This window comes from Buceros rhinoceros, unplaced genomic scaffold, assembly GCF_000710305.1.
Source record: "Buceros rhinoceros silvestris isolate BGI_N320 unplaced genomic scaffold, ASM71030v1 scaffold2803, whole genome shotgun sequence".
NCBI classification, from domain to species: Eukaryota; Metazoa; Chordata; class Aves; order Bucerotiformes; family Bucerotidae; genus Buceros; species Buceros rhinoceros.
Genome location: NW_010402887.1, coordinates 62,933 through 87,420, shown reverse-complemented (window position 1 = coordinate 87,420; position 24,488 = coordinate 62,933). Strand labels below are relative to the sequence as shown.

Sequence of the window (24,488 nt, the reverse complement as noted above, 5' to 3'; positions counted from 1 at the left end):
TACAGCAATGTGTTGCCTTGGAAATACTTGAAGGGATCAGTTTTTACCATTCTATTCAAATGCTTCACTTTTTAAAAGCTTTAAATCAAGTAAGTTTGAGGCTTGAATGAGGCAGCTTTCGCGGCTGCTTATCAGCCACTCGTGCGTATGTGTAATGCAGAAGCTGAACTGTGGCCTTTTTCCGTTTTAAGGTGAGATCGAATGACCTGGGAATGGATCCGTCTTCTCCTGTGTTACCAGCCACCATTTTAGAACAAACCGCCTCTCGGCTAGGATGCAGTCCCACAGACAAGAAACTTGCTTTTCGCTTAGATGAAGATGATGAGTTAAAGCATCTCCGTGAATGTTTCTATATCCCAAAAGTCAAGGATCTGCCTCCAAGTGAGAATTATAATTACAGTGAGGGAGCAGGGAGGGGAGGGGAGAGGGGTGCTTCACATCCTCTGCGTGTGTTTATCACAAATCTTTGGAAATCATTGTCACTTATGAGATAATTGAGCAATTGCAGTCGTATCTGAGCACAGTACGTCCCTGGTGTTGCTAAATCAATCCATCAGCTTATTCTAGCACCAAAGGCTTAATGCTCTCATTCCCATCCTGAATAAAAAGTGAGGATACAGTACTTACCCGGTGCTTATGCTGTCAGTCAGCTGCTTTGAACAATATAGTGACTGATTGAAAATTATAGACAGGAGCGTTTCTATCTAATGGTTTGAAACGGCGATGTCGCTTACAACAGCGCAGAGCAGTTGCTTCCTTGGTATAATACAGTTTGGTATTATCTATCTAGTTACAATTATTTTAGTTAATGAAAGAAACGGTACATGTATTATATTAACATTTAAGTCTTATTGCTGGTAGCAGAGATGATTTTTCTTCCTGAGTCCAAATGGAAGCCTATGCCTTAAAACAAATAATTGATCTGAGCAAATAATTCATAATGGTGCCTTTTATTTGAAGATCTTCTCTGCTTCCCCCATGAATTGCCTACAAACGGATAACTGCACAGGGCTGCAGTGCAGCCGTGCAAAACGGTTCTTGAAATTCTTCTGCTTCATTCCTGGTCTGTAGGTAGTTCTGAGGAGCCCGTGGCATGCCTGGGGGTGGGAGCAGGGGTACTGTAAATTGATTTATTAAGAGAAGACCTGGTGTGCAAGCAGGGAGCAGGAGGAGTGTGCAGGCAAGCTGAGAGAGAAGATTTGCTTTGGGTTAGCGCTCCCAGCTCAGTACAACTATAAAGTATTTCCATGTTGTCTTTTTTACCTAGCGCTGCTGTTGTGTCTGGCAAAAACCATGCAGGGAAACCTGGTGGGAGCACCCACCTATGGAGACAGCGTGGTCCTGGACTCTACTCCTGCTTGCCAGCTCCTGCCTGGGCTTATTTTCGGCTCGCATGTCAAATACATGGGGAGGAAATGCTGTCTTTCCTCTGGGCATCGCACAGTGGAAACTGAAGAAAAGGCCCGTTATTTCCTTAGATGGTGAACATACACAAGCATTGTCACTCTCCTCCTTTTTTGCCTTGGTAGAAAGAATTTATTTAAAATTAAAGGAAAAAATATCATAGAACTTGCAAAATATTTTCATTTTCTGATAAATGCAGATACAATTTTCTGCAATTTTTTTTAATTGGAAAAGAACAGTACTGATGGTACATGAGAAATTACAGGTACGTTCACCAACTTACATCCTGCAAGGATCTGTGATAGAAAACGGTATTGGTTGTCAGAATTCCTGGACATCTTTTGACACTTTGTCTTCAGTATCTTCCTGCCAAGCAATGAGAAATGTTGGGACCACTGTCTCCTCCTGTCCTTAGGACATGGGGGTGAGAAATGAGTCTCAAATGTTTGAAGAATATGAAAGGTCACTTTTCAGGGTAGTGTCACAACTCCTTCGGATTAAAGAATCTTCTGAGAAGCATGTTGAGGTTTTGATATCCCTGTGACAGTTTTCGTTGTTTCCTTCCCTTCAAATGTCCGTTATTGTTCGTTTTTTTTTTTTTTAATTACCATAATATTTAGATCCAAAGACTGCTTGGTGTGTGTTTTGTCTTGTTTTCTGCAGTTACTATAGTATGTAGTCCTGAGACTATGGATATGTATGTTATAGTGAAGAAAAGCAGCCTGCAAAGTTGTGCTGGTTGAACAGCACAGAGAACCCATCATTCCTGTGCTCCCAAATTGAGGGTTTATTCCCTCCTCTCTTTCCCCTCTCTCTTTTCTGTGCTTTAGCTGTCATCAGGAACAGCTTCCCTGCTGAGAAACAGCAGGGGTGTAAATATATATATATTTACATTGTGTGTCTATACCACGGAGACGGATCTCCCATGACATTTATCTGAGCACAGGAGCGGATCCTAGATAACGTGCTTCTGAAGATAAACGTCACGGCAGATATTAGCTATCAAATATTCTTTATATATTTACATAAAACGTTACAATGAGGTTTTAAAATGAAGCCTTACAAGAAGCAGATGAGAACAGCCATAGGAGACAACTGTAAGATGACGTACATAAAAATATTTAGAAAGTGATTATAATAGTTTGATTTAGTTATCAACTCACAAACTGTCAGGGATGTTTATTTGTGATATCAATCAAGTGGAAGCCGCTAGTAGAGCAACTCCCTGCCAAATCTTTGAGCAAGCATGAGGGACGAGGCTCAGGTGAGCAAATAGGACAAGATGACAGCAGAAGATTTAGAAAAATGTTTGGATCTCCTCGCTCTGCTCGGAGCTGACAACAACGTCTCTTTAACGCTTTTTTGTGCTCTGCGGGGAGGAGGTAGGAATGACTGGATTGCAGTTGGCTGTCGGGCACCAAATCACCAATCTGATTAAGGCTATGCCTTGTGCTTTGTCATCTTGTGAGGAATAGAACATCATTTGGGTTTCTCGGGAATAAAAAGATGTCCCAGAGTGAAAATGTTGAGCGGTATTTCCCTGAAGAGATGGTTAAAGGTAGCAGTTAATCATATAAATCTGGCCCTTTGTTTGGAGGGCTTGTGAGGGGGGCTGTAGGAAGGTGTGAAAGAGATGATCTTTTATCCTTCAACAAGGGATGTAGGACTCAGATGCGTATAATCAGATTTAGTCCTTCCTTTCTGGTAATGAAGACATGGTATTTTTACCTCTTTTTTTGACTGAATATTTCTGAAAAGAAACTTGCTTTTTCTTTGAGTTTTTGAGGTATATACAACTTCACTGCAGATGAATTGATATGTTTAATATGCAAAATCATATGAGTGAATCAGTTTGTATGAATCTGAGCAGGTGTGAGAAGAGCTTGTAATGTATCTAATTAATTTTAATATTGTATTTTTTTAATTCAGGCTACTCTTAGGACAAATTTCAGTAATTATCTCCTGTTTGTTTTGCACCAGCCTTTCCTTCATCAGTTGTGCTCAGTTTGAATCTTTCAATATATATTGCACGTTCACCACAGCTCCTCCAGAATAAAAAGGGCCAATAATGAGAGAAATGAGGGTAGAATAATCTGGGGAAAGAGAAGTGCTAGTTTTAAGAAAACAAATGTGATACTGTGAAGAATATGATAGTGACCACAGAACCGAGGACCAGAGTGGGAGCACAGCGGTGTGCTGGTTGGGAGCTGTTGTGAAATGAGGCTGCAAAAAACAAAGCCTGGCTTGGGAAGCAGCAGTGATCCAAAATGAGTCTTCTGTTGATGTCAGTGAGAGGGAAGTAAATGCCCGTTTTGTGCAAAGGAAACGAGCACAGCCCGATACAGAGCTGATCACATGCCAAAAATAAAAAAGAATATCCAGAGTAACTAGACAGAAAAGTGGAAAAACGCACTTTATGAAGGAGGTAATGCCCTCTCTCTCCAACAGTGACCCAAGAGGCGTTTTTATTTCGGAAGGACTGTGTGCAAGAAGAGCTCACCTGCGTATAATCCCTTACCTGCTCGGATCCTTGATTGGAGTATAAAGAGCGTTAGTGAGATTGAGCTCCAAATTCTCGAGCAAAGGTCCTTCTCTCTGTTCCCAGTGAGACAGCGTTATTGTGTTTCTTGATAGGAAAAGAACTGTTAACAGAACCAATTTAGGAGCCCGGATAATATTGATGCCTCTCTGTTTTCATTCATATTAGAATAGAGATGAGAAACAGACATAGTATCTGTAAAACAGATTAGGCAGAAATTGCTCACTGACTTATGCTTTTTAAAAGCTTCCAAAGCTTTAATTAAGAAATTGCCCAAGTTGTCTGTACTACTGAAAAATGTGTTTCTGGTGAAGTTCAATCAAGCTGGTAGTTGTTAGTGCAAAAGTTAGTAAGAGACCTTTTCCACGCACCTCATCTATTTTTCGACAGCCCTAACATAAAATTTTCACAGACAGAAATGCAACCTTGTCATTTGCTTCAGCACATATCTTAACATATTCATTCATCTGTTGGTTTTTTTTTTTTCTGAGGTATAGTGACTATATTTACCAAAAATACACGTAATGTTAGCTTTGGGGGTATTTTATAGATGTAAAGTGTATGAACGGATGAATGCAAATTACTGCTTCTAGAAGGTCACCATCACTTGTCCCTCCAAGAATCTCTAACATGAGAAATAATAGAAAAAGGCAATGTTTGGATTGATAGATGTTGACACGGGGTAATTAGATTGTTCAGAACCTCACTAGAGCTATTATTTATAAATTTCTACTGCCTTGCTTTTCTCCTAATCGTTGAAAGGATTTGTCAACATAGATTTCCTCCTCCTCTCCAGATGATGATGACACGAAGTGCAGCCCACAGTATATGCTGACAAGAGAAGAACTTTTGAGACTGCCTTAAAATATTCTGTGCAAAGGCTAAATCGTTCTAAATAGTGATTAATCATGCAGGGAGAACTTACATGAAAGGCACAGATTTACCTAGTCTTGACTTTTATTAAATACATGATTTGGGTAGTTTCACGACTTGGAGTAGGAATATATTGATGGTGGAAGAAAAATGGATAGCCTGGTCAGGAAAACGTTCCCTCTTCACTCACCGTTGGTAACAGAGCTGATGGAATTGGTGCCGGTGGCTGCTTCCCACGCAGCCTCAGAGACCTGGGGGTTTAATGCTGCCTGAACTCACGTTAGCTCCAGACAGGTACAGATGGACTCAGTCAAAAATTTCAGGAGGATGAGAGGAATAACCACTGAAATATTGTGTGGCTGCCATCCTCCTCCTCAGATCCCTTTGCAGGGTCACCTGAGCAGTGTCCTGGGAGGAAGGGCAGAATGTGGCAAATCCATTCATGTGTGGGGACCACGATGTCCCAGGGAGGTGCAGAGTGGGCAGGGCTGGGTGTGCACACGTGTGCTGTCCTACCCGTGCTCACTCTCATGTGTGTGTTGTTTTTGTGGTTTCCCTCCACAGCTGACCTGAGCCTGGTGAACGGAGAGGAGAGCTGCATATACTTTGCTGGGAATTCTCTCGGGCTTCAGCCAAGAAAAGTTAAAACTTACTTGGATGAAGAACTGGACAAGTGGGCTCGAACGTGAGTACACAGCAGGGAATGCGAGATGTTAGCCCGTGCTTCAGATGAGCACTTGGTTTTATTTTGGGATCTGTCTTGGACATGCTTGAATAAAAGAATAGCGTGTTAAAACTGCTGCAGCCCATGAGTAAACCATGTTCAGTGTTTCCCTGGCACTGTTTATACCTTTACAGGTAGGAGCAGTAAAACAGGTGACGATAACAGCTGTATAACCTGTGCTGTGCGCAGGGTCTTTGCTTTGGCTCATCTGGAGGACCTGCATGGTTTAACCATCCCCATCCAATGCTTGTGTGTTTATTCACAAGACACACAAACTCATTTGGTTACCGTGGCTTGCTGGTGAACATGATTCAGTTTCAGGCCCTGTGATTTTCTAATTAGTATTTTTAACTGCGGGTGATTCACCCTGCAGGCCTTGCAGTGGGCAGTTCCCCTTGAAATAGCACCGAGCGCAGGTGGTCCTGCTGGCAGGTTTTTGGCTCCTCTTAAACCAGGTCTTTGCCTGACAAGTTAATTTTCTTTAGAAAGAAGAATCCCTGTCTTCTCAGGAGCATCTCAGTGAGAGGAGCTGAGAGTGAATCGCAATGAGCTCTGCCGAACGGAGCTGATGTAAGAGAGGCAGGAGGAGAACAGAGGGGCACATTTCAGCATTTGCATTGGCATCCTAGCAAATGGGACACTTTTTAATATATAGGATGAAACCACCACCCCCCCCATTTTTAAAAATTTATAATATACTTCATTTCCATGGAGAGTCTGTGCTTTGAGGTGTCCAGCAGCTGAAGTAAGGACAGGTAAGGAAAAACATAAATAAAATCCAGGGAGCTGAAGGCAGGAAAGGAAAATAACATCCAGATGAGTGAGTGAGCTGCGAAAGAGATGAGCACTTTTATAGGGTATGGGATACGAGTGGAACAGATGTGATTTCATGGTGAGAGAGCAGAGGAGATATGGGGAGGCAGAAGAGGAAAAACTCATTCTGCTAACTGGGCAGCCTTGTTTCAGTAGAAACGCTGTGATGGAGGCTTCACAACGCAAACGTGAAAAAACCCCCTGTAGCTGCTCTTTCACTTGCTAATATACGAATGCTGTGGGTTAATAAAAATGGTTTACTGTTTGCTATTTATTACTGCATTCTTTTAAGCGAGAAGATGGTGGAGAATGAATGGGAATGAATGTGAACTTGGAGAAGCACTCGTTCCTTCTGGTTATTCATTCAGCACAACACTGCAGTTTCTCCACTCATTTTAAAGAAATTGCAACCCTGTCCATTTCTGTATGATTATCGTAGTTTATCAGGGAAACAGCTGAGCTCTTTCGAAAGGTAAAAGTCAGATACTAGCCTTATCTGTTAGTGATGCGCTGGCAGTGCAAACATATTTCAGCTCCTTTTCATTGGTTCGCTTCATTCTTATGTTTGTCTTTGCTATAGTGAAGAATATTTTTTTTTTTCCCCCTCTACGATTACAAAAATCTGAAAGAAAAGGGTAGGCAACCTGTTTCTCCAGAAGATCAAAGTGCCTTCAGTAGCTGTATCTAAAGGAGAAATATGACTGAACATGATTTCAAGCCATCAGAAGAGAGGGAGCAAATCTAGAAGGCTATTTGCCAAAAAATACAGCTTGGCCCCAAACACCTGCACTAGAATAAATCAGGAAGTTCAAAAAACCCATACAAACTGAAGCCAGCAAAACCCCACGCAAAATCCAGCTCCTTGCTGATGCACCTAAGGCAACTGGGAAAGTCAGGGTGAGCTCAAGCTAAAGTGGAACAATTTATGCTTAAAGAAGATGGGTGAGATTGGGTGCAGGGGGCTGCAAAGGAATAGATGTGGAGAAGCACGGATGGATGCGTTTATTCCAGTCGCCAAGGATGCCTTAACAACATCCAGTCTAAGGTAGTAGCTGTGATCAGCCACAGCCTGTTCAATGGCTTGTGTGTTGGCAGCATGGAATTTAGTGTCTGCCGCTTAGATAAATAAGTAGTGAGAATCTAATAAATGACATGCAAATTAGGTACATCCTTCAAGTCAGCAATGATGTAGATTCTGGCCCTCTTATAAATTGGTTTATTGCCTTTTCTGTTTGTTGTGTCTTGGGACTTGTCTCAAACATCCTCTATACTTGCCTGTTTAAATGGTTTCCACAGCTTATAGCTGATGGCAAAAGTGAAATGAAGATTACCTGGTAGCTGTTTCTTTCTTTCTTTCTCCCCCTCTCCATCCTGTAAATGGTGGGTTGTATCTTCCTTCTCTTACATCTACCACCCACATACCTGTTCTGGTTTTGTATTCTTGCCTTCCACAGTCCTCAGTCCTCTTTTTTATGCTAATGTATAAAGACTACAAGTTTAAGCCACTGGCGTTCTTAGTATGGATTTAAAAAGAGCCTTTGGGACTTCGCCTCTCTTTCTGTTTTGATTTCAGCTAAATCCAAGATTTATTGAATGAGAGTAGAGATGTCTATTCCGTGCTTAGCCTAGAGTAACCAATAATGCAGTTTTCTGACATCCAAAAGACCAGAGTTCAAGTGACTTGTTTGGTTGGAGAAAGGCCAGTAGGTGCTCTGCAGTGTCTTGTTTTCCCTTTCCCTCACCAGCACCGTTTATGTAATTAATGTATTTTATAGAATCATTATTGTGTGTGAACGTACTTGCTGCAGTGGGCAATGTCTCTCGCATCGGAGTAACTCATTAAAGTGGAACTATTAAAACAGAAGGGAGTCTGCCGTAGCCGGTTATTACGTTCTTGAAAAGGGCTGGTAGGGTGACTGGGGGTGGAGAACCTGCTGCCTCGAAATCTTGAGGATTAGAGTTGTGTAGTTGTGCAAAACGAAGACTGAAAGGACAAATTATTTTTCTCTGTGCATGTATCATGGGGTAAACATAAAGGGGGGGAAAAAGGAGCCACTTTTGTGAAATACCATGCTGGCACAGCAAATATAAACTAGGAATTAATAAATTCAGGCAAGAAACAAAATACATACTTCTAAGCATTGAAACAGTCTGGCAACAGGCTTCTGACATGAATATAGTAGACAAAAAAATCTCCAAGTCCGTAGGCGGCTTTATAATATAACACCTGCAGCAGCAAGACTGTCTTCAGTGAGTCAAAAAGGGATCTTTGGTTTTATGTGCCGAACTCTTCCTGCAAGATATAACAGCCCTGTAAGCAGGAGGGCAGCTTGGTGGGAGCCGGTCACCGACAGACCCACTTCTCCTGCAGTTCGGCAGGAGCCATCCCTGCGTTGTGCCTTTCAGCAGGTTGTGTGTTAGAGCTGGAAGTGCCTGTTTTAATGCCCTGGGTGTTTTAGATTTGCCTTCAATCTCTTGCTCCACGCGGTTCTTTTTCTTGGGCTCTGCCTTCCTTCCTTTTGGCTGTTTCATTGCTTGAAAGCACGATCAGGCTTAAGAGTCTGTATTGGCTCATTAAATACTTTGCATCATTTTTGGCAAAGAAGCAAGAAGGAAATTTCCAATCGAACAAGATTTGGATGAGCACAGAAGATTCCTGAAGCCAGCAATTAATTTAAATCCCTTTTCTCACCGCCTCTGAAACCCTGGGATCATATCAGAAAATGTGTTCCTAGCTCCCCCAGCGAGCTTTAAATCAACCAGACCTCAGCGAATAAAACGCGGCATTGTGATTTCCTGCCAAATTGAAAATAAACTGGTAACCAACTAAAAATTAATTTGTGCAATGAGAAACTCTCACAGTAGTTTAAGAAATAGTTCTGTTTGTACGATGCTTACTGGTTTGATGGGTATTCATTAATTTGGGTGCCTCGATTTAAACCTCTCTCGCTACCTAGGGTGCAGTGGAAGCACAACGAGGTGTAGGCTACCCGTGACTGAGGGGAATGCCAGAAGTGCTGCAGTGGTGTCCTTAAAGATTATCACCCCTGGTGCCTACCAGAGCTGAGAGAGGGGTGGCATAATATACAGAGAGATAAATTCTCTGAGGCAGAGCATAGAATTTTACAACCTAAGTGTAATAGGATGTATTGTGCCGTCAGCAAAGGCTACGGAGTTTCATGTGATTAAAATAAAAAAAGGGTCCAAGAATATGCCTTTAACTACCATTTTAGCTGCAATAATTTTTGTGTCTTGACGTTTATATTGGCCATCAAGAGGGAGGGAAGCTGTAAGCTGTGCTGTAATAATAATAATATGAATAATAATTAATGCTGCATATCCTCTTTTTCAATATACTTAATTTTTTGTTTTTTCTTCTCAAAACAAAATATTCTTATGCCCAAAATCTTGTATCTGTTTTCATGGTAACTTGGAAATTTATTCTGAAATTTTGTTAGTCCTGAATGCTGGTAGAGAGAGCTTTCATCAGTAAATTCCCATTAGAAGGACACTAATGGCTATAAAATCAGAGAAAGCTAATGAAAGAGAATCCCATAGGTAGTTAGGGCTGCTTCTTCCCATCTTATTATGTTCTCTATCCTCTTTCAGAAACATAGATCCCCTCAGGTTGGGAGCCACAGAAAATCTTTGGGGTTTTTTATTTTAACAGTCTGCATTATCTCAAAGTCCCTTGATCACTATTTTACAGTTAACAATAAGAAGGGAAATTAGCAATAAATGTCCTGCTGTTTGCGAAACACGTACCGCTGTCTTCAGGGAACACAGCTGTGCTATCTCCCATAGAAGGGAGGAACTTTTAGCACTTAATCCTGCCCCTTACCACATTTTTCTCCCCTACCCACCTACTGCCTTTATTCCTCATCTATGAAATGTTCTTGTAAATGAGTCCTCTTTCACATTGCCTGCTTTCTGCTGTCAACATCTCATCAGAGAGCAGTTCTAAAACGGAGAAAAGTGGTCTGCTAGTGTGCCGTGACCTTATCCAAAGGAGGGATTGGGGTCCTCCTTGTCATCTGTGTGGCGTTGGACTTGGTGAACGCAGGGTGGTTATTTTATCTGTAAGAGATGCTCAGTTGTACCTGTGCCCTCCTCCTGCTTTAACCTAAACTGGTCCGAAAGCAAATGTTATTTTGCAAGGATGAGAGGCATGAAATATTTGATACAAATTGTGCTTTTTGGAGCAGTTCTTTTCTTCAGGACTGTGGTTCTTTTGGAAATATCCCCAGGAGGCGTGAATTAGACCCAAGTCAATCAGAAAGGGTCTGACTATACCAGGTAATTTGTGTGGGAGATAGATAGAACAAAATTCTGTTTGGGCAGGGGAAGTAGGAGATGGGTAGAGAAAACCAGTCCTTTAAATAGCCTTAAGCATGGGGGAAGACTAGCTGGTAGTGTCTCATACACCCTCCTTTCTCACGGCTTAATCTACTACACGTTTGCTCATGATTTTGAGGTAAAATTATGTGCCTGGTCGTCTTTAAAAGTTTCATTACTTGTAAGTTTGGGGTTTTTTGTGGGTGGGGTTTTTTTGTTGCTGTTTACTTTCTTGCATCATCGCTTTCAGAGCTCTTTTTTTTTTTTCTTCTCTCTCTACCCAGTTTCCTACTGGTTTTGTCCCCATTTTGAAACAGGTTTATACATGGTTTTCCTCTGCCGTGTGCAACGTGGCACTTCTAAGTCCGCAAGTACCCCGTGGTGCTCAGCAAATATGAAAATCATCCAGTGTGAGATGGAAGCCCACAGCAATGTTCCCCTGGATTCGCACCATTATTACTTTTCTCAATCTATCTCGATTTGCATTTAAATCTATATGCTACATCCTGCATGTTCAAGAAACTTTGCAACTTTTTATTTATATATGCATGATGGCTATGTTAGAAGTTTACTTCTCTGATCCATTTGAAGCAAAAATTAGTTCAGAGCCCTTGATCCATACCCATCACTTGAGAGTAGTGACACATTCTGGTTTAAGGTGACGGAATGATCCTCTGTACACAGCTACAGTTTGCAAAATAAAGTTTTTAAGTGCCCTCTGTCAAACCAAAAAGCTTTATGCAGACTTAGATCTAGAACAATTTGGCAGGGAGAAGAGAGCAATAAAAATTAGAAAGCACCTCTGGGCAGGTGCTTCACCGCATAGGCATTGGGTACCCGCTGGTATATGCAGAGGGATGAGTTCAGACAGGAGATTCAGGTGGATAGAAATTGTTTCTGACAAGAAGTATTTGTGTCAGGGAGCAAGGCAGTATTGAAGTCTACCATCCTTTGCACCATACAACATTCACCTGCAGGGTGATCTCTGTGTTGCTCATATGAGCTGGGGTTAGTAGGGTGCCATCCTCCACTGGGCACCACCATGGCCTTTCGTGGTGTGCCTATACATGGGGGTTTCTTGTACCCATGGAGCCACTTCCAGAGGGATAGTGAAAAACCTACCATCTTTAGTTTCGAGGCCTTTCTAGAGGAATTTTGGGGGCCAAAATAAATAATTTCCAAGCAATTGAAAACTTTTAGAAACCAGCAAATGAATTGTGCTTATTAAGAACTTTATGGCATGGTAAGAGCTATGCTCAGCTTAGCCAAGTCTCCTCCACCTCCAAACATGGGGTCTCCAAATCAGGTACACTTCTTACATGCTGTTCCTTTTGGATCAGTCCTGTTCTCATTGTTTGCATCTTCCTTTTTCAGAGGTGTTCACGGCCATTTCAACGGTCAGCGCCCGTGGGCTTTGGCAGACGAGTGCCTCGTGGACCTGATGGCTGGGCTGGTTGGTAGGTGTGAACCTCAAGGAAAAGCTTTCTCTAGAAATTAATCAAATTTGGTTTCTTTTAAGATTGAAAGTCCTGAGTCTCTGTAACCAGACTTCAGTTCCTTTCATTCTTTTGTTCTAAAGTAGTTTTCCTGACTGCGTTGTGCATGGACTAACACACTTTATTTTAAGGCTGCAAGAGATTTAAGAGATGGATGTATGCGCTAATATATGAGCATATGTATATCATGAAACTAATTGTGGCAAAGGGTTTCTTGGAGCATCGTAAAACACTTGGTCTAACATGTGAAGCACTTTTAAAGGACACTTGGCATTACAGATTCTCATCCTCTCTCCTAGAAATGACCCAAAGAACTTTCCCTGTTGAAAAATGATTTCTATCTAAACTTTTCCTCCTTCTCCTCCTTTCTCTGCCACTAAACCCAGCCTCATATTTGAGAACTGCTTATGTCAATGAAGCAGATAATTGGGGCAGGACCTGCTATTTGTAAGTCCCCATTACTCTGCCGTACCCCTTGAGGGGTGCAGTGCTGCAGGACCTTGGCAGTAAACGCATCTGGTTATTCCAGAGATTGAGAAGGAGCCCTGGAGACTTCTCCTGGTGAATTTGCCAGCCATGAGAGCAGTTGACTGAGTCTGAATGCAAATTCCCTCTTCCTTTGTCTGTGTGTAGTTGCTGAAATAGTCTTTCACTGGCATTTCCTTCAGAGCTGATGTCAGAAGGGGGAAGAGGAGTTACCTTGGCAGGGTTTCTCACACACCCTTTTTCTCCTCCACCCTTACAGGCATTGTCAAGGCTGGGTTAGTAGATTTTAGTGAGGTTTGGCCAGTATTTCCGTTAGGTTGAAGGCAACTGTCAATACTGACTGTCTGAACTGAATTACCGTGTTCATTTGTGCCTTCACTAAGGAAAAATATTATGGTTAAGTTGACCTACTGTATTCTAGTTATTGGCTTGTCTGTAGTTGGAGGAGAAATTACAAGCGTTCAATGAGAAAGTTATGGGTTTTCTCCTTCGAGACAGGGAAATGGGATCTGAACAACTGGAAACATAGAGACATTAAGGAACGTTTCATGACAGGTTTATTTATATCTTTATAAAGTCACTTCCCATTTCTTCATGAAGTTTCCAAATAGCTAAAATACTGGACTCTTATTGGAGCAGCATAAAAATGTGAGAATATAAAGGGGTGGAGGCTGTCAAAATGCTGAATGCAGCTGATTGAGGGATTTCTCCAGTTTGGCTGATCTTTCCTGGCAAGGGGATGTTCTCAATTTCATAGGGTATAACTGCAAAGCTGTGGGCACGCTGGGAAAATGCGAGCTGTCATACAACTAGCCTGATGCATTCAAACTGGCTTTTAAGTGGGAAACCTTGAACATAATTAACTGGGGGTTGGAGAATTTATCTTACGAGAGCGAGCTCTACCCTCCTTCAGGCACTTAAATTAGTAAAGTAACAAGGTAGATCATTGATGCTCTTCACATAAGCAGGAGAGAGTGCCAAGATCCCCTAAAGGGCAGCTTGAAGCACCTAAATTATCATCCTCTTCTGCATCACCTTCTGCGAATGTTTTCTGCTGCTCAGTTTGCAAAACGTGGGCCCCGGTGAGCTCCCTGCAGGGCGTCGGGGTGAGGTGAGCACTGACCTCCTGCCAGCACCCGTGCCGGGGTCAGTTTGGCCTCAGCTTTAGGTTAAGAGTCACTGCAGAAAGCAGGGAGTCAGGCTGGGAGTTTTTTTCTCTTCGCCATCTGTCTCGTGGAGGCTGCCAGCTCAGCGTCTGCTTAATACTCGTTTAACTAAAAGTATTCAGGGTGTAAGGAGAAGGAAACGGAGCTATGCTTAAACTTCGTCTAATTTCTTCTCAATTTCTCTATTTTTCTTTCCCAAACTCTCTACAAAACTGATGCTTTCTTATTGCAGTGGCCAGACTACACTGAACTTATTGCAACTTTGTTAATTTTAAACATGTATTTTAGAGTTTTCTATTAAAAAATGGTGATGACTGAGGTCACCCTACTTTTGTTTTCAAAATTCTTTGCTGGGAAGGGTTTCATAGTCCTCTCGTTTTCCAGCAGTAAAGGGCATGCTGACATTATCGCTTTGAATTCTGTTCTCCAGACTTTTTGGACTTTAATTGAGACATGAAAAGTGGTTTGGGCTCAAATCTGCCCCTCAGAGTCACATGCCAGCAGGGTGTTATTTACATAATATCCTCATAGCTTTTTTCAGGGTCTAGGTGAGTGATTCTTAGAATACAAATGAATTAATATTTCCAAAATAATGGATGCATTGTAATAAATTCTGGTTTTTAATATTGTAGATAATAATGGAAAGGCTAAGAGAATAAAGGCAGGAAAAATACTACATCAAAATACTCTATTCCGATGTGTTATTTATGATTAAGTGCTGTCTTATGGCAAGGTGTCACACCAAGTATGTGTGAGTTGAGTCGGTGCTGAATTTCTTTTTGTAGTGAATTTAATGTAAGAACATAAACAGAATTTTACTCTTTTTATTCAATATTTAATATGTTATGGAGGAGGAATTATCATTTCTCGTTCTAAGTAGTAGTACTAAGTAAAAATTGTTTGTTGAGATTTATTCAGGAATGGACTTAAGGCTGTAAAATATCTTTCTTCATTTAATGGTTTATGGTGCTATAACACCTTGCTTATTAAATGCGGTTACATTTCCTTGTTCGATGGAAGTTACAGTAGTAAATACATTGTGAAACGCGGAGTCAAGGTCAATGGAGGCCAGAGCTTTTTTCTGCGCTCACGCCGAGTGGCATAACGCGGTGACCGTAATCTCTGTTTCTCCTACCCGACTTTATTAAAACATTACAACCTTGGCGGGATCACCTTCTGATGGAACAAGATTAACTGTGTGGCTGCTGCTGTACCATGCGCTCGGGCGGGTCTCTGTTGAGGGGAGACTGAATGCTTAGCAGATTTGTAGTGACTTTGAGTGATAAGGATTATTTGAAGTAACCAAACTGTGTTCAGAATTGGGGCCCTCAGCCTGTTCTCAATCACTTTACAAAATGCTCTCTTCTTACTCTGGTGAGGATCCGGCTCCCACTGCAGTCGGGGAGGAGAAGGATGGCAGTGCCTGCCTAATGCAATCATAATTGTCTCTGAAGTTGTACTTTGCAAACGCTGCTTCCTTTTATTAAAGAGGAGATTTATCAAGCAGAACATACAGGTTTTAGCCTGTCTTGGAGATACGGCATAAAGTTAGGAAATAAAGAAGGCAAACATAATTCTGTCTCCTGTGTGCCGGGTCTTTGAATATTGTAATGGGTTAATTGGATCATGGAAAAGTTCTTTTCCGAAACACAGTGCACAGTTATAAAGGATAACAGTTTTCCAATGACACGGATGAGGTTTGTTTTGTGGGCATGAAATTCAATAACAGAAAGCTTTTAATAAATATATAATTTACGGAAGACCAAGACTTACATGACAAATGTAGTGTCATATTTAATTTGGGATGCTAGCATGCAGCTAAAAGCGATCTACACATTAACCATTTGTTTTATACGGAAACGGTACAGCAGGCAGGGGATTGCTTGTGCACAGATTTCATGGAAGGAGCAGAGGGAGAAATAAGAACAAGAGCGTTTCTTGATGCTATCCCCTTTTTCAGCCTCAAGAGCTCCATAGAAATATTAAGACTGCAAATAATACTGTTTTGAGCTGCAATCACTCTCTCTAGCTGTCTTCTGTATCTGCAATAGAACGACCACAAGGTGACCTCTTTCAGCAGCATGGAGCCTGCAGATGAAATGCTGTCAGAGGGAAGAACACAAAGCAAGGAAAGGAGAGGAGTCTAACTGAGGAAAAGCACTTATTTTTCTCTGTGAAGGACTAAGTCTACTTATATTTCTTCCCACAAACTTGATGGTGTTCCTGGTGTCTGAAGGAGGAAACTTATTCACGATGTGTTTTTTCCTCCTGGCTCATAACCTCGACAGTCCTCTGTCTCTGACGGAGTCTCTGACAACTGCCTAATCTTTCTGTCCAGTTCTTGGAGATCTCAACAGCACAAAGAAAGGCCCTTGAATGCCTCAGTCGGAAGGGTTCTCGGCTTCTCCTGTGGTGGCAGAGTCTGGGTCCTGCTTGGCAACGATTTCTTAATAAACCCTTCTTAATCATAGATTTCCATGTTCTTTGGCTACATTCGCTTGTTTTGACTTCAAACCACGGTTATGTCTTTTTCCTAGGCTGGCAAAGTAATAGCTTCATGAACCTAAACTCTGTGGGATATGGTGGGTTTGTCTTGGTGCTCTTGCTGTCTTTCCCCATGTTTGTTGGGATCTTGTATGCCCCCCAAGGCAGGGACAGGAGAAACCCAGGATTCACCTCTCTGTTTCTTGTTTCTCCTGACCCTCTTGACCTCCAACATCATGTTTTCATTTCCTCTATCTATCTTAAGGGTGGCTGTTGACCTCCTGCCTGTCTTCATCCCTCCATCTCTGCAACCTCTTTCCACCTTGGGTGAACTCGCTGCCGGGGTGATGACTAGGGCAAGGCACACAAGCTCATCTTCCAGCTGAAGAAGGTTCTCAAAACAGTGGTTTGTGTCAAGGATGAATTACTGCTTTTCAACAATGGACATCAGGCAAAATGGAAAGAAACAGGAACTGATTTTCTCCATATCTCAGTGGCCCCCTGCCCAACCCACAGTCCCTCATCCTGCCGAAAACCTTTCACCAGGTGTTGATAAGGGTTCAAGAATTTGTTACTTAATACCTAGTAGTAACAATTAGTCAGGCTGCTTCTCATTAAGATGCTACATTAATAATGGTCAGTTATATTCAGAAGGCCAATTTTGCTTGGGTTTTTTTTTTTATTAGGGATGAGATTTCACTTGACATTACAGTAACCGCTTACAATAGATTGTCTCAATATTTTTCCTGATTTGCTTTACATATAAACTTATGACAAAAATGTCTGCAAGTCTTGCTTTATGTGTAGACTTCTGACCTGTTTTTTTTTTTCCTGAAATATTCATGATAATAAATCCACCAGTGGTTTGCCAGGAAATGGAAATACTTCATTGGGTTTTGTTTTCTACGGCTGACCTGAAAAAAAAATAAGTATTTTCCTGCCAGTGTGGTGTAGTGAGTCAGGCAAGAAATCTTTTCACTTTGCTGCAATGACAACTCAAATGTTTGTTTACTTTCCAGTCTTTGGAGAGACATTAACTGAAAATATACTTCTGCTCTCAACACTGTACTAGATGTCTCTGAAATTATGAAGAAAACTCCTAACCAGTTGGGTTATTTTAATTTTATTATTATTTCAGGAGCACAAAGACATGAAGTAGCCTTAATGAATGGGCTAACTGTCAACTTGCACCTCCAGATGGTATGTCTTTAAGAAGTTTATTCAATGTTGTGTTGACAAATATTTTTTCCTGTCTTTATGAATGTGAGCAAAGTGTTTTCTGAGGATCTCACAAAGGCAGCACTGGATGAGAGCCTAACTTTTCTTAAACCTTGGGATTTGTATCTTGAATGGTGCTTTGGCTTGTGCAAGGTCTGGCGCTGCTTAATATTAAGCAGGATACCTGGTCAGAGAAATACTTCCAAGGACTCTCTAGGGGAAGTTTGAGCTGTTCTCGCATGTTCTGCGAGTCAGTCCTCAGAGAAGAGACCTTATTATTTAAGAAACATTTACAAATAACTTCTCAAATTTGAATTTTGCACCAAATTTCAAGACATTTTAAGAAACAAAAGCTTAACTGTGAGCAAGACAAAGCTGTAGTTTCAATCAAGATTCAAATGCAGTTGCAAACGAGAGATGGCATTTTGGATTAGGCTGTTTTGTATTGCAACAGGCTGCCCAGGGCAGTGGTGGAGTCACCGTCCCTGGAGGGATTTAAAGGACATGTAGGTATGGTGCTTAGTGACATGGTTTAGTGGTGGACTTGGCTGTGCTGGAATAATGGAGCTTGATATTCAGATGTCTTTTGGCTGATTTTTGAACTGTGAGGCCTGTTTAGTATTTCTTCAGAAATATTTTAAACCTTATGTCATATAATACTGCTGTTTATCAATCGTCTGAATTTTAGAGCAACAATTTCTTCTCGGAAGGGGTTTAAAGTATTGCAACAGGCTGCCCAGGGCAGTGGTGGAGTCACCGTCCCTGGAGGGATTTAAAGGACATGTAGGTATGGTGCTTAGTGACATGGTTTAGTGGTGGACTTGGCTGTGCTGGACTCAATGATCTTAAAGATCTTTTCCAAACCAAATAATTTCATGATACTTATGATGTGGTAAAGCATCTGATTTTGATTTTTGTGACACAGTGGTTGTATATGTGGTTTCCTCATGCACAGGTCTCTATGTTTACAAACAGCCTGTCTCTGGTTCTCTAGTATTTCCAAAGATTTGGTTCAACTGAATGAAGACGTAAAGATTCATTTTGTGTGGTTCACAGAGCTGAGCTCCGTGTAACCACCGCTAGCATGAGCTAGCAGGAACAGGAGGGCTTGTAAGTCTCCGCCCAGTTCTCTTGGCACGGTGGCAAGCCCAGCTTAATCCCACGTGTAGAGCTGGGAAGCAAAAACTATTCACCTACAGGTGCTGAGAGGGATGGGAATGAAGGCTTAGACCTTTGGTCAGGCTTGTTTCGGCGGAGGGGATGAATTAATAACTAATGTTTTAGGACAGGAATGGAAATTCAATTCCTTTGCACCACTTGCTACTCTTCAGCTGCTGCCTTTGCCTGTGGGGTGGAGGCGGGTGAAATCCCAGCTTCCCTGGCTGCAGTCGAGGCTGTGCCACCGAATCCTGTAAGGGCAGGTTTTCACCGCTGGTTTTTGTGGCCTTTGTTATGGAGATAAGAAATATAATATTATAATGCTCTCTTACTTTGATAAATGTTATATGGACAAAGAAATATTTGCAGTTTCTGGGGGATTCTCTGTAGTCTGCATGAAAGTAAAGCAGTCTTTATTAAGTTATATGCTGGGAGCATCTCTCTCATCCCTGCTTAGATACATTTCAATGCTTTTTTTTTTTTTTTTTGTTCTTACAGCTATCTTTCTTTAAGCCTACTCCAAGACGCTGTAAAATTCTTCTAGAAGCCAGAGCCTTTCCCTCTGACCATGTAAGAAATTAATATTTCACCATATTTGTATTATTAATCATATTTTTCCAAAGAATATCACTAGCCTGATTTGAATATTTATTAGCTCATCTTGTCCAAGTAACATTACAGTAAAAAAATCTGTCAGAAGCTTTTGAGCTCAGCGTATTTTACAGATTGTAGCTTTATTCCTTTTGTTCAAATAAAAAAATGTTATAAGAGGAAAAGATTGAACGGGTACATTGATTTATTAGTCTTTTTAAAGACATTGAGCAAACTACTGGCCTAAATCAACTGAAGCTGTAAATGTTTTATTAATTCTTGTTGCTGTTTTACTTTATGAAACCAAATCAATACAAACTCACAACATTAACACTTATATATCCCCAGACAGAGATGGAAATGTTTGTTCTTAGCACTTCAGATTACTCGTTCAAACATAATTTGTCTGCTATAAAATAGAAGACAATAGCCCGTGCGTCACAGCTTAGAGCATATTAATCTTTGGGTTTGTGACCCACTGCTACTTCATCATCAACTCCATAAACTCATTGAAATTGATAATTTTATCTCTAAGTTGCAATAAAAATGACTCAAGCTACTAACAGGTTTATTTGTAGTGAAGATGGCTGCACAGATGTGTACAAACCTCAGATTGCCTTTATTCTAAGCAATGTTCATACTAATCCCGTGCTTATTCCAGGCGCACCTGTACATTTGGACTCCACCTTCTCAAATTTCTGCGGTGCTTCAGTAATAACCTGTGCAACCGCCATCACTTCCATTCCTGTCATGTAATTTTAAACTATGTTATAGTATTATTCAATGATTTTCATGCTCTCTCCAGAACCGTTACATGTTGATAAATCAGTGGGTAGGATTTTCAAAACGACCTGAGAGTTGAGAGCTCTCATTTCCTCCCAGCTGTGCAGCAAACTGGAGAACAGCACAGGATGGTGTGTACGTGCTGGCCAACCCTTGTTCCCATCGACAGCATTTAGCCTGTGCCACCAAGCAAAGTGGGTACCCAGGACTCCTGGAGAGGGGATATTCAGCGTCCTCCGTGGCTGTTCTATCTGTGTCCGTTTTGCTTGCCGTTCGTGTGGTAAAGCCCATCCATCACCACAATTCCACCTGCATTCTGCTCTGTCCACTCATCCTGTAGGATTCAGGCTTTGACTTTATCCTTCTGTCTGATGACCTGAACTCAATTTTGATCTTTTTCAAACCAAAGGAAATTTATGAAGTTTTCAGTAGAGTTGGGTTAGGCTTCCAAGCACTTGTTCAGGCATCTGAATCCCTCTTCTGAAGTTCTGATGTGTTTGTCCATTTTTCTTCTGGTTGTTTAATCACGACATTGCACTAACGTGCTCTGCATGGGTATCTCTTCCAGTATGCTATTGAGTCCCAGCTGCGGTTCCACGGACTTGATGTGGAAAGATGCATGCTGATGATACGACCACGAGAGGTTGGTGAGAATTACGTCCGTTCTGCTTGCTGTGGCTAAGGGCAGATGCGTATTTTATACGAGAGTAGTCATACGTTCCCAGATATTCCAGTGCCTGCCTGCAGAAGTGATAATCTATTTCTACTAACACTTTAAAATAAAACTTATGAATCATGTGTTCTATTTCTGTGTATATTTTTCAGTATTAGGGCCCATTTTATAATTGGCTGGTTCATCAAGTGCATTTACCTTACAGAACAAAAAAAAAGTTATTTCCTTTATTTTTCCCGTTTGCAAAACCTGACAGCATCCTGAGAGAACTGCAAAATACAGCGGCTCGTTGAGAAACTCCAACGTCCTTTTAACGTCCTAAGGTGAAAGACTGCCATAACACGAACAGCACAGACTAAGGGAAAGGTCTGCTTTGAGTAATACACAGCTCAGATTAATTTGAAAGACTGCCTTGCTTCCCTTTTGTGCTATTAAGAACTCTGTCACCTAACCGTAAAGTGACGGTGACCTTTTGCTTCTGAAATCCGAGTCATCTTGTGAGCAAAGAGCCCACTCCTGAACGCTTGATAGATTTGCAGATTGTTGAGTTAATAACAGTTACTTGCAATTCAACAATCTTGCCCAAGCTCTTTTCAGTAACAAGTCTAATTTCATTCTAGGTTTTCACTGCCTAATTGATCCCTAGGTGGTGGTATGTTTTACATGGTCCCTCGCTAGGAAGACGGGAGGAGGATGGAGCAGTAATTTTCCTATAAATAATCAAGAATGGGGATTTTTTTATGATTTTTGGTTGAAATTCTTCTATATTTAATGACCCCAGGTTTGGGGTTTTTTGTACTTTTGATGATGTGAGACACATTGTTTTTGAAATATAAATATGGCAGGGTTATAATAGCTTCCTGTGGGATACGAAGTTTATCAGAAAAGTACAGACTGAAACTGATAGACAACTTTCAAGTGTCACAAATTGCACCAGGATTTTTTTTTTTTACTGTAAATGAAAACTGTCTGAAATATTAAAAAGTATGAAGCGTGCTAGAATACGAAGTAAACAGACTTTTTATGACTGGCACCTTCAAGATAAGTTTGCTAATGATTTTCTTTTTTCTTTGAGGTAACTTACTCACAGGCTACCTCAGAGCACTACCTTTATATATCGTTACTGTGCTAAGGATTTGCTTTTGATCTCCTTATGCAAGCAGCATGGCTCATGGTAAAATATAGATTATGAAATACGAAATGACAGTTTCATTACTGCCAGAGTCGATGCAAAATGTGTGCTTTAACTTTGTTTTAGGGGGAGGAGACCCTGAGGATTGAAGATATCCTTGCTGTAATTGAGAACGAAGGGGAGTCCATCGCTGTCATTCTGTTCAGCGGGGTGCAGTACTACACGGGGCAGTTGTTTGACATCCCTAGAATAACAAAGGCTGGCCAAGAAAAGGTAGGATTGCTCCAGACCCGTCCTTTTAACACCAATTTTAGGTCAATTTTCCTTGTGAAATATTTTTAATTTCTACTTTTTGTGGAATAAAACACAACGCGAGCGGAAATCTGCAGGGCTCTGATAAAAAGTAAAAGCACTCTGTGCCCAGATCCTTTGGGATCTGTGTGCTGCATGAAGAAATAGCCTGGTGAGAGCAATCTTGCTGGTGTGGCTTTAACTATATGGAAAGATAATTCATGACTATTAACTTCTACAGGGCTTTTCTTGAAGGATAGAAATTCAAGAGGTTTAATGGAGAAGGAGGGGAAGGTAATCTCAACTCCAATCTTGGTTTAAAAGTTAGTTTGCATTAGATTTCTGCCTGTTTTGGCAGACTTTCATGATTTTCCTCCTTTCTCACAGCCACGCTGTGGCAGTTTTGCTCCCAGTGAGCAGGGAGGTGAGCTCCCCTATGGAGCCAGCAGTGTTCAGTCTCGGATGATCAGTTTTCTGGAGACAGGCACAACACGGAGCACATCAACGTCACAAGACAACTGTATTTTAGTGATGACTCAGCCTTCAGAGCTCGCAGGCACCATGCTCTGTGGACATAGCTGTAAAATTTTAACCATCTCAGTTACCTTAGGAATCCGGGAAAAAATAGTTTTTAATTAAGTCTTCTTATCAACAAGAGGTCACCGGACTTTCCATAGGGGCAGTCTTTTGCTGGATGCACCTTGTCTCACATAAGATTGAACAACTCAAGGATAAGTTTATTTAGTGTCACTGGATTCTGGCAAACCAACTAACTATTAGTATTTGTTGTTTTGTCTCTCTGGAGAGGTTCCTGGCTCACAACAGGTGATACGTCTTCTATTGCTGTAGGTTTGGCAGTGAAAATTTTTCTGGAGGTCAGGGAATAAGTTATGCTGCTGGAAAGTGACGGTAAATTCTCCCCTGGGAGAGCAGAGCAGGTGTGAGAGTTAGTGCAGGGCCCGTGGGATATAAAAAGGGAATGTTCTCACAGAGCAGCACCTGGCGACAAAATTGGTTCTGAACACAGTACAAACCAAGACTGGCTTCTGACATGGATGCAGAAAACCAAGGAAAAAAGCAAGGGGAGGAGTCATCTGCAGGGGGAACCTTCATGGTGCCTTCCTTGAGGGGCTTCCAGGTCTTTGCTGACTACAAATAAGAAAAAGGCTATGCTGAAATATTTGAAAGGGAAGATGGGTTATTAATAGACAATGCCACCCACTGCTCTGCTCGCTCTCACTCCTGGTGGCAGCAAAGCTTTTGTTCATCCGCCAACGCCTCTGTGTCTGCAATGCTTCTTCCTTAACGTCTGCTCTGTGATGGGTCTGAAAGGTGTCTGAGAGAGACTGTAAATGTGAACAACCCGGGAATAGCCTGTCACCTTACTGCCTCTCTAAAGATGCTCTCTGGACTGTGGAACATGTTACTGGATGAGTGGAAATGATGCAGCTTCACTGTAAGCTGTGAACTACCCCCAGAGTGGCTGAGAACCTGTGTTCTGGGTCAAAGCAGTCACTGATAGTCCTTTATAAGGAGCAAAAATGGAGCTGATGTTTATATCATCTGAGGAGGCAACCAGGACTTAGTGGAGACAGCTTAAAATTTCTATAAAGTAGCAGAAATCATAATACTAACTCGGGGTTATGTGCTTCCACAAAGACATACAGAGCCTGTATCGTGTTACCGAAGAGGAGAGCAATTTCTGACATCAGTTCAGTACTCCAGCAGACACAGAGTGATGTCAGAGGCCCGTTTCTGCCTGTTAGAAATGCCATAAGGTAGAAGTGAATATCTTCTTCAGGAGATTTTTCAAAATGGGGGGGAAAGAATTGTATTGCCAGTTTGTTTGTGGTTAGAGCATGTAGAACTGGGATCCAGGTAGATTCATGACCTCACATGTCATTAGAGTATTTAAAAGGAAAGACTAATTTGAAGAAGAACTGCTGGAGTACCCGTGCGGCTTGAAAAGCGTGAGCCAGCCCTGGTTTTATTTCCCTAATGTCAGATACGTTCAGCTCAGTGTTCTTACAGATTCTGCCCCCTGGGTTAAGTGATGTTTATGTGTTTATACAAACCACTATGTAACATACTGTTACACCACGCTTAAACATCAGCATATGGCAAATATTTACTTGAACAGCTATGAAATCAGCGATCCATGAAGAGTTGCTGTCTTCAGATTGATAAGAGGTAGCCCTGTATCCTGCTGCTTCTCTCAGGGATTCTGGTTACCAAAAAGCCCCAAATACTGGATTTTCAAAAGAAATTGGCTCCTTTCCTCTTTTCCCAGGTCAGAGCCGATGTTGCGAGGTGCCGTTGGGT

General features: G+C 41.5%; 1 protein-coding gene across 1 annotated transcript in view; it reads left to right on the top strand.

Moving 5' to 3' along the window:
• The first annotated feature begins 212 nt into the window (after positions 1–212).
• The window catches only part of KYNU (kynureninase), a 53,114-nt gene continuing 28,838 nt past the window's right edge, over positions 213–24,488 (top strand). The window contains exons 1-7 of the mRNA XM_010132780.1: positions 213–381; positions 5,381–5,501; positions 12,063–12,145; positions 17,459–17,520; positions 19,195–19,266; positions 20,639–20,713; positions 22,002–22,148. Coding sequence (XP_010131082.1) covers positions 213–381; positions 5,381–5,501; positions 12,063–12,145; positions 17,459–17,520; positions 19,195–19,266; positions 20,639–20,713; positions 22,002–22,148 — 729 coding nt within the window. The remainder of the gene's footprint in view (positions 382–5,380; positions 5,502–12,062; positions 12,146–17,458; positions 17,521–19,194; positions 19,267–20,638; positions 20,714–22,001; positions 22,149–24,488) is intronic.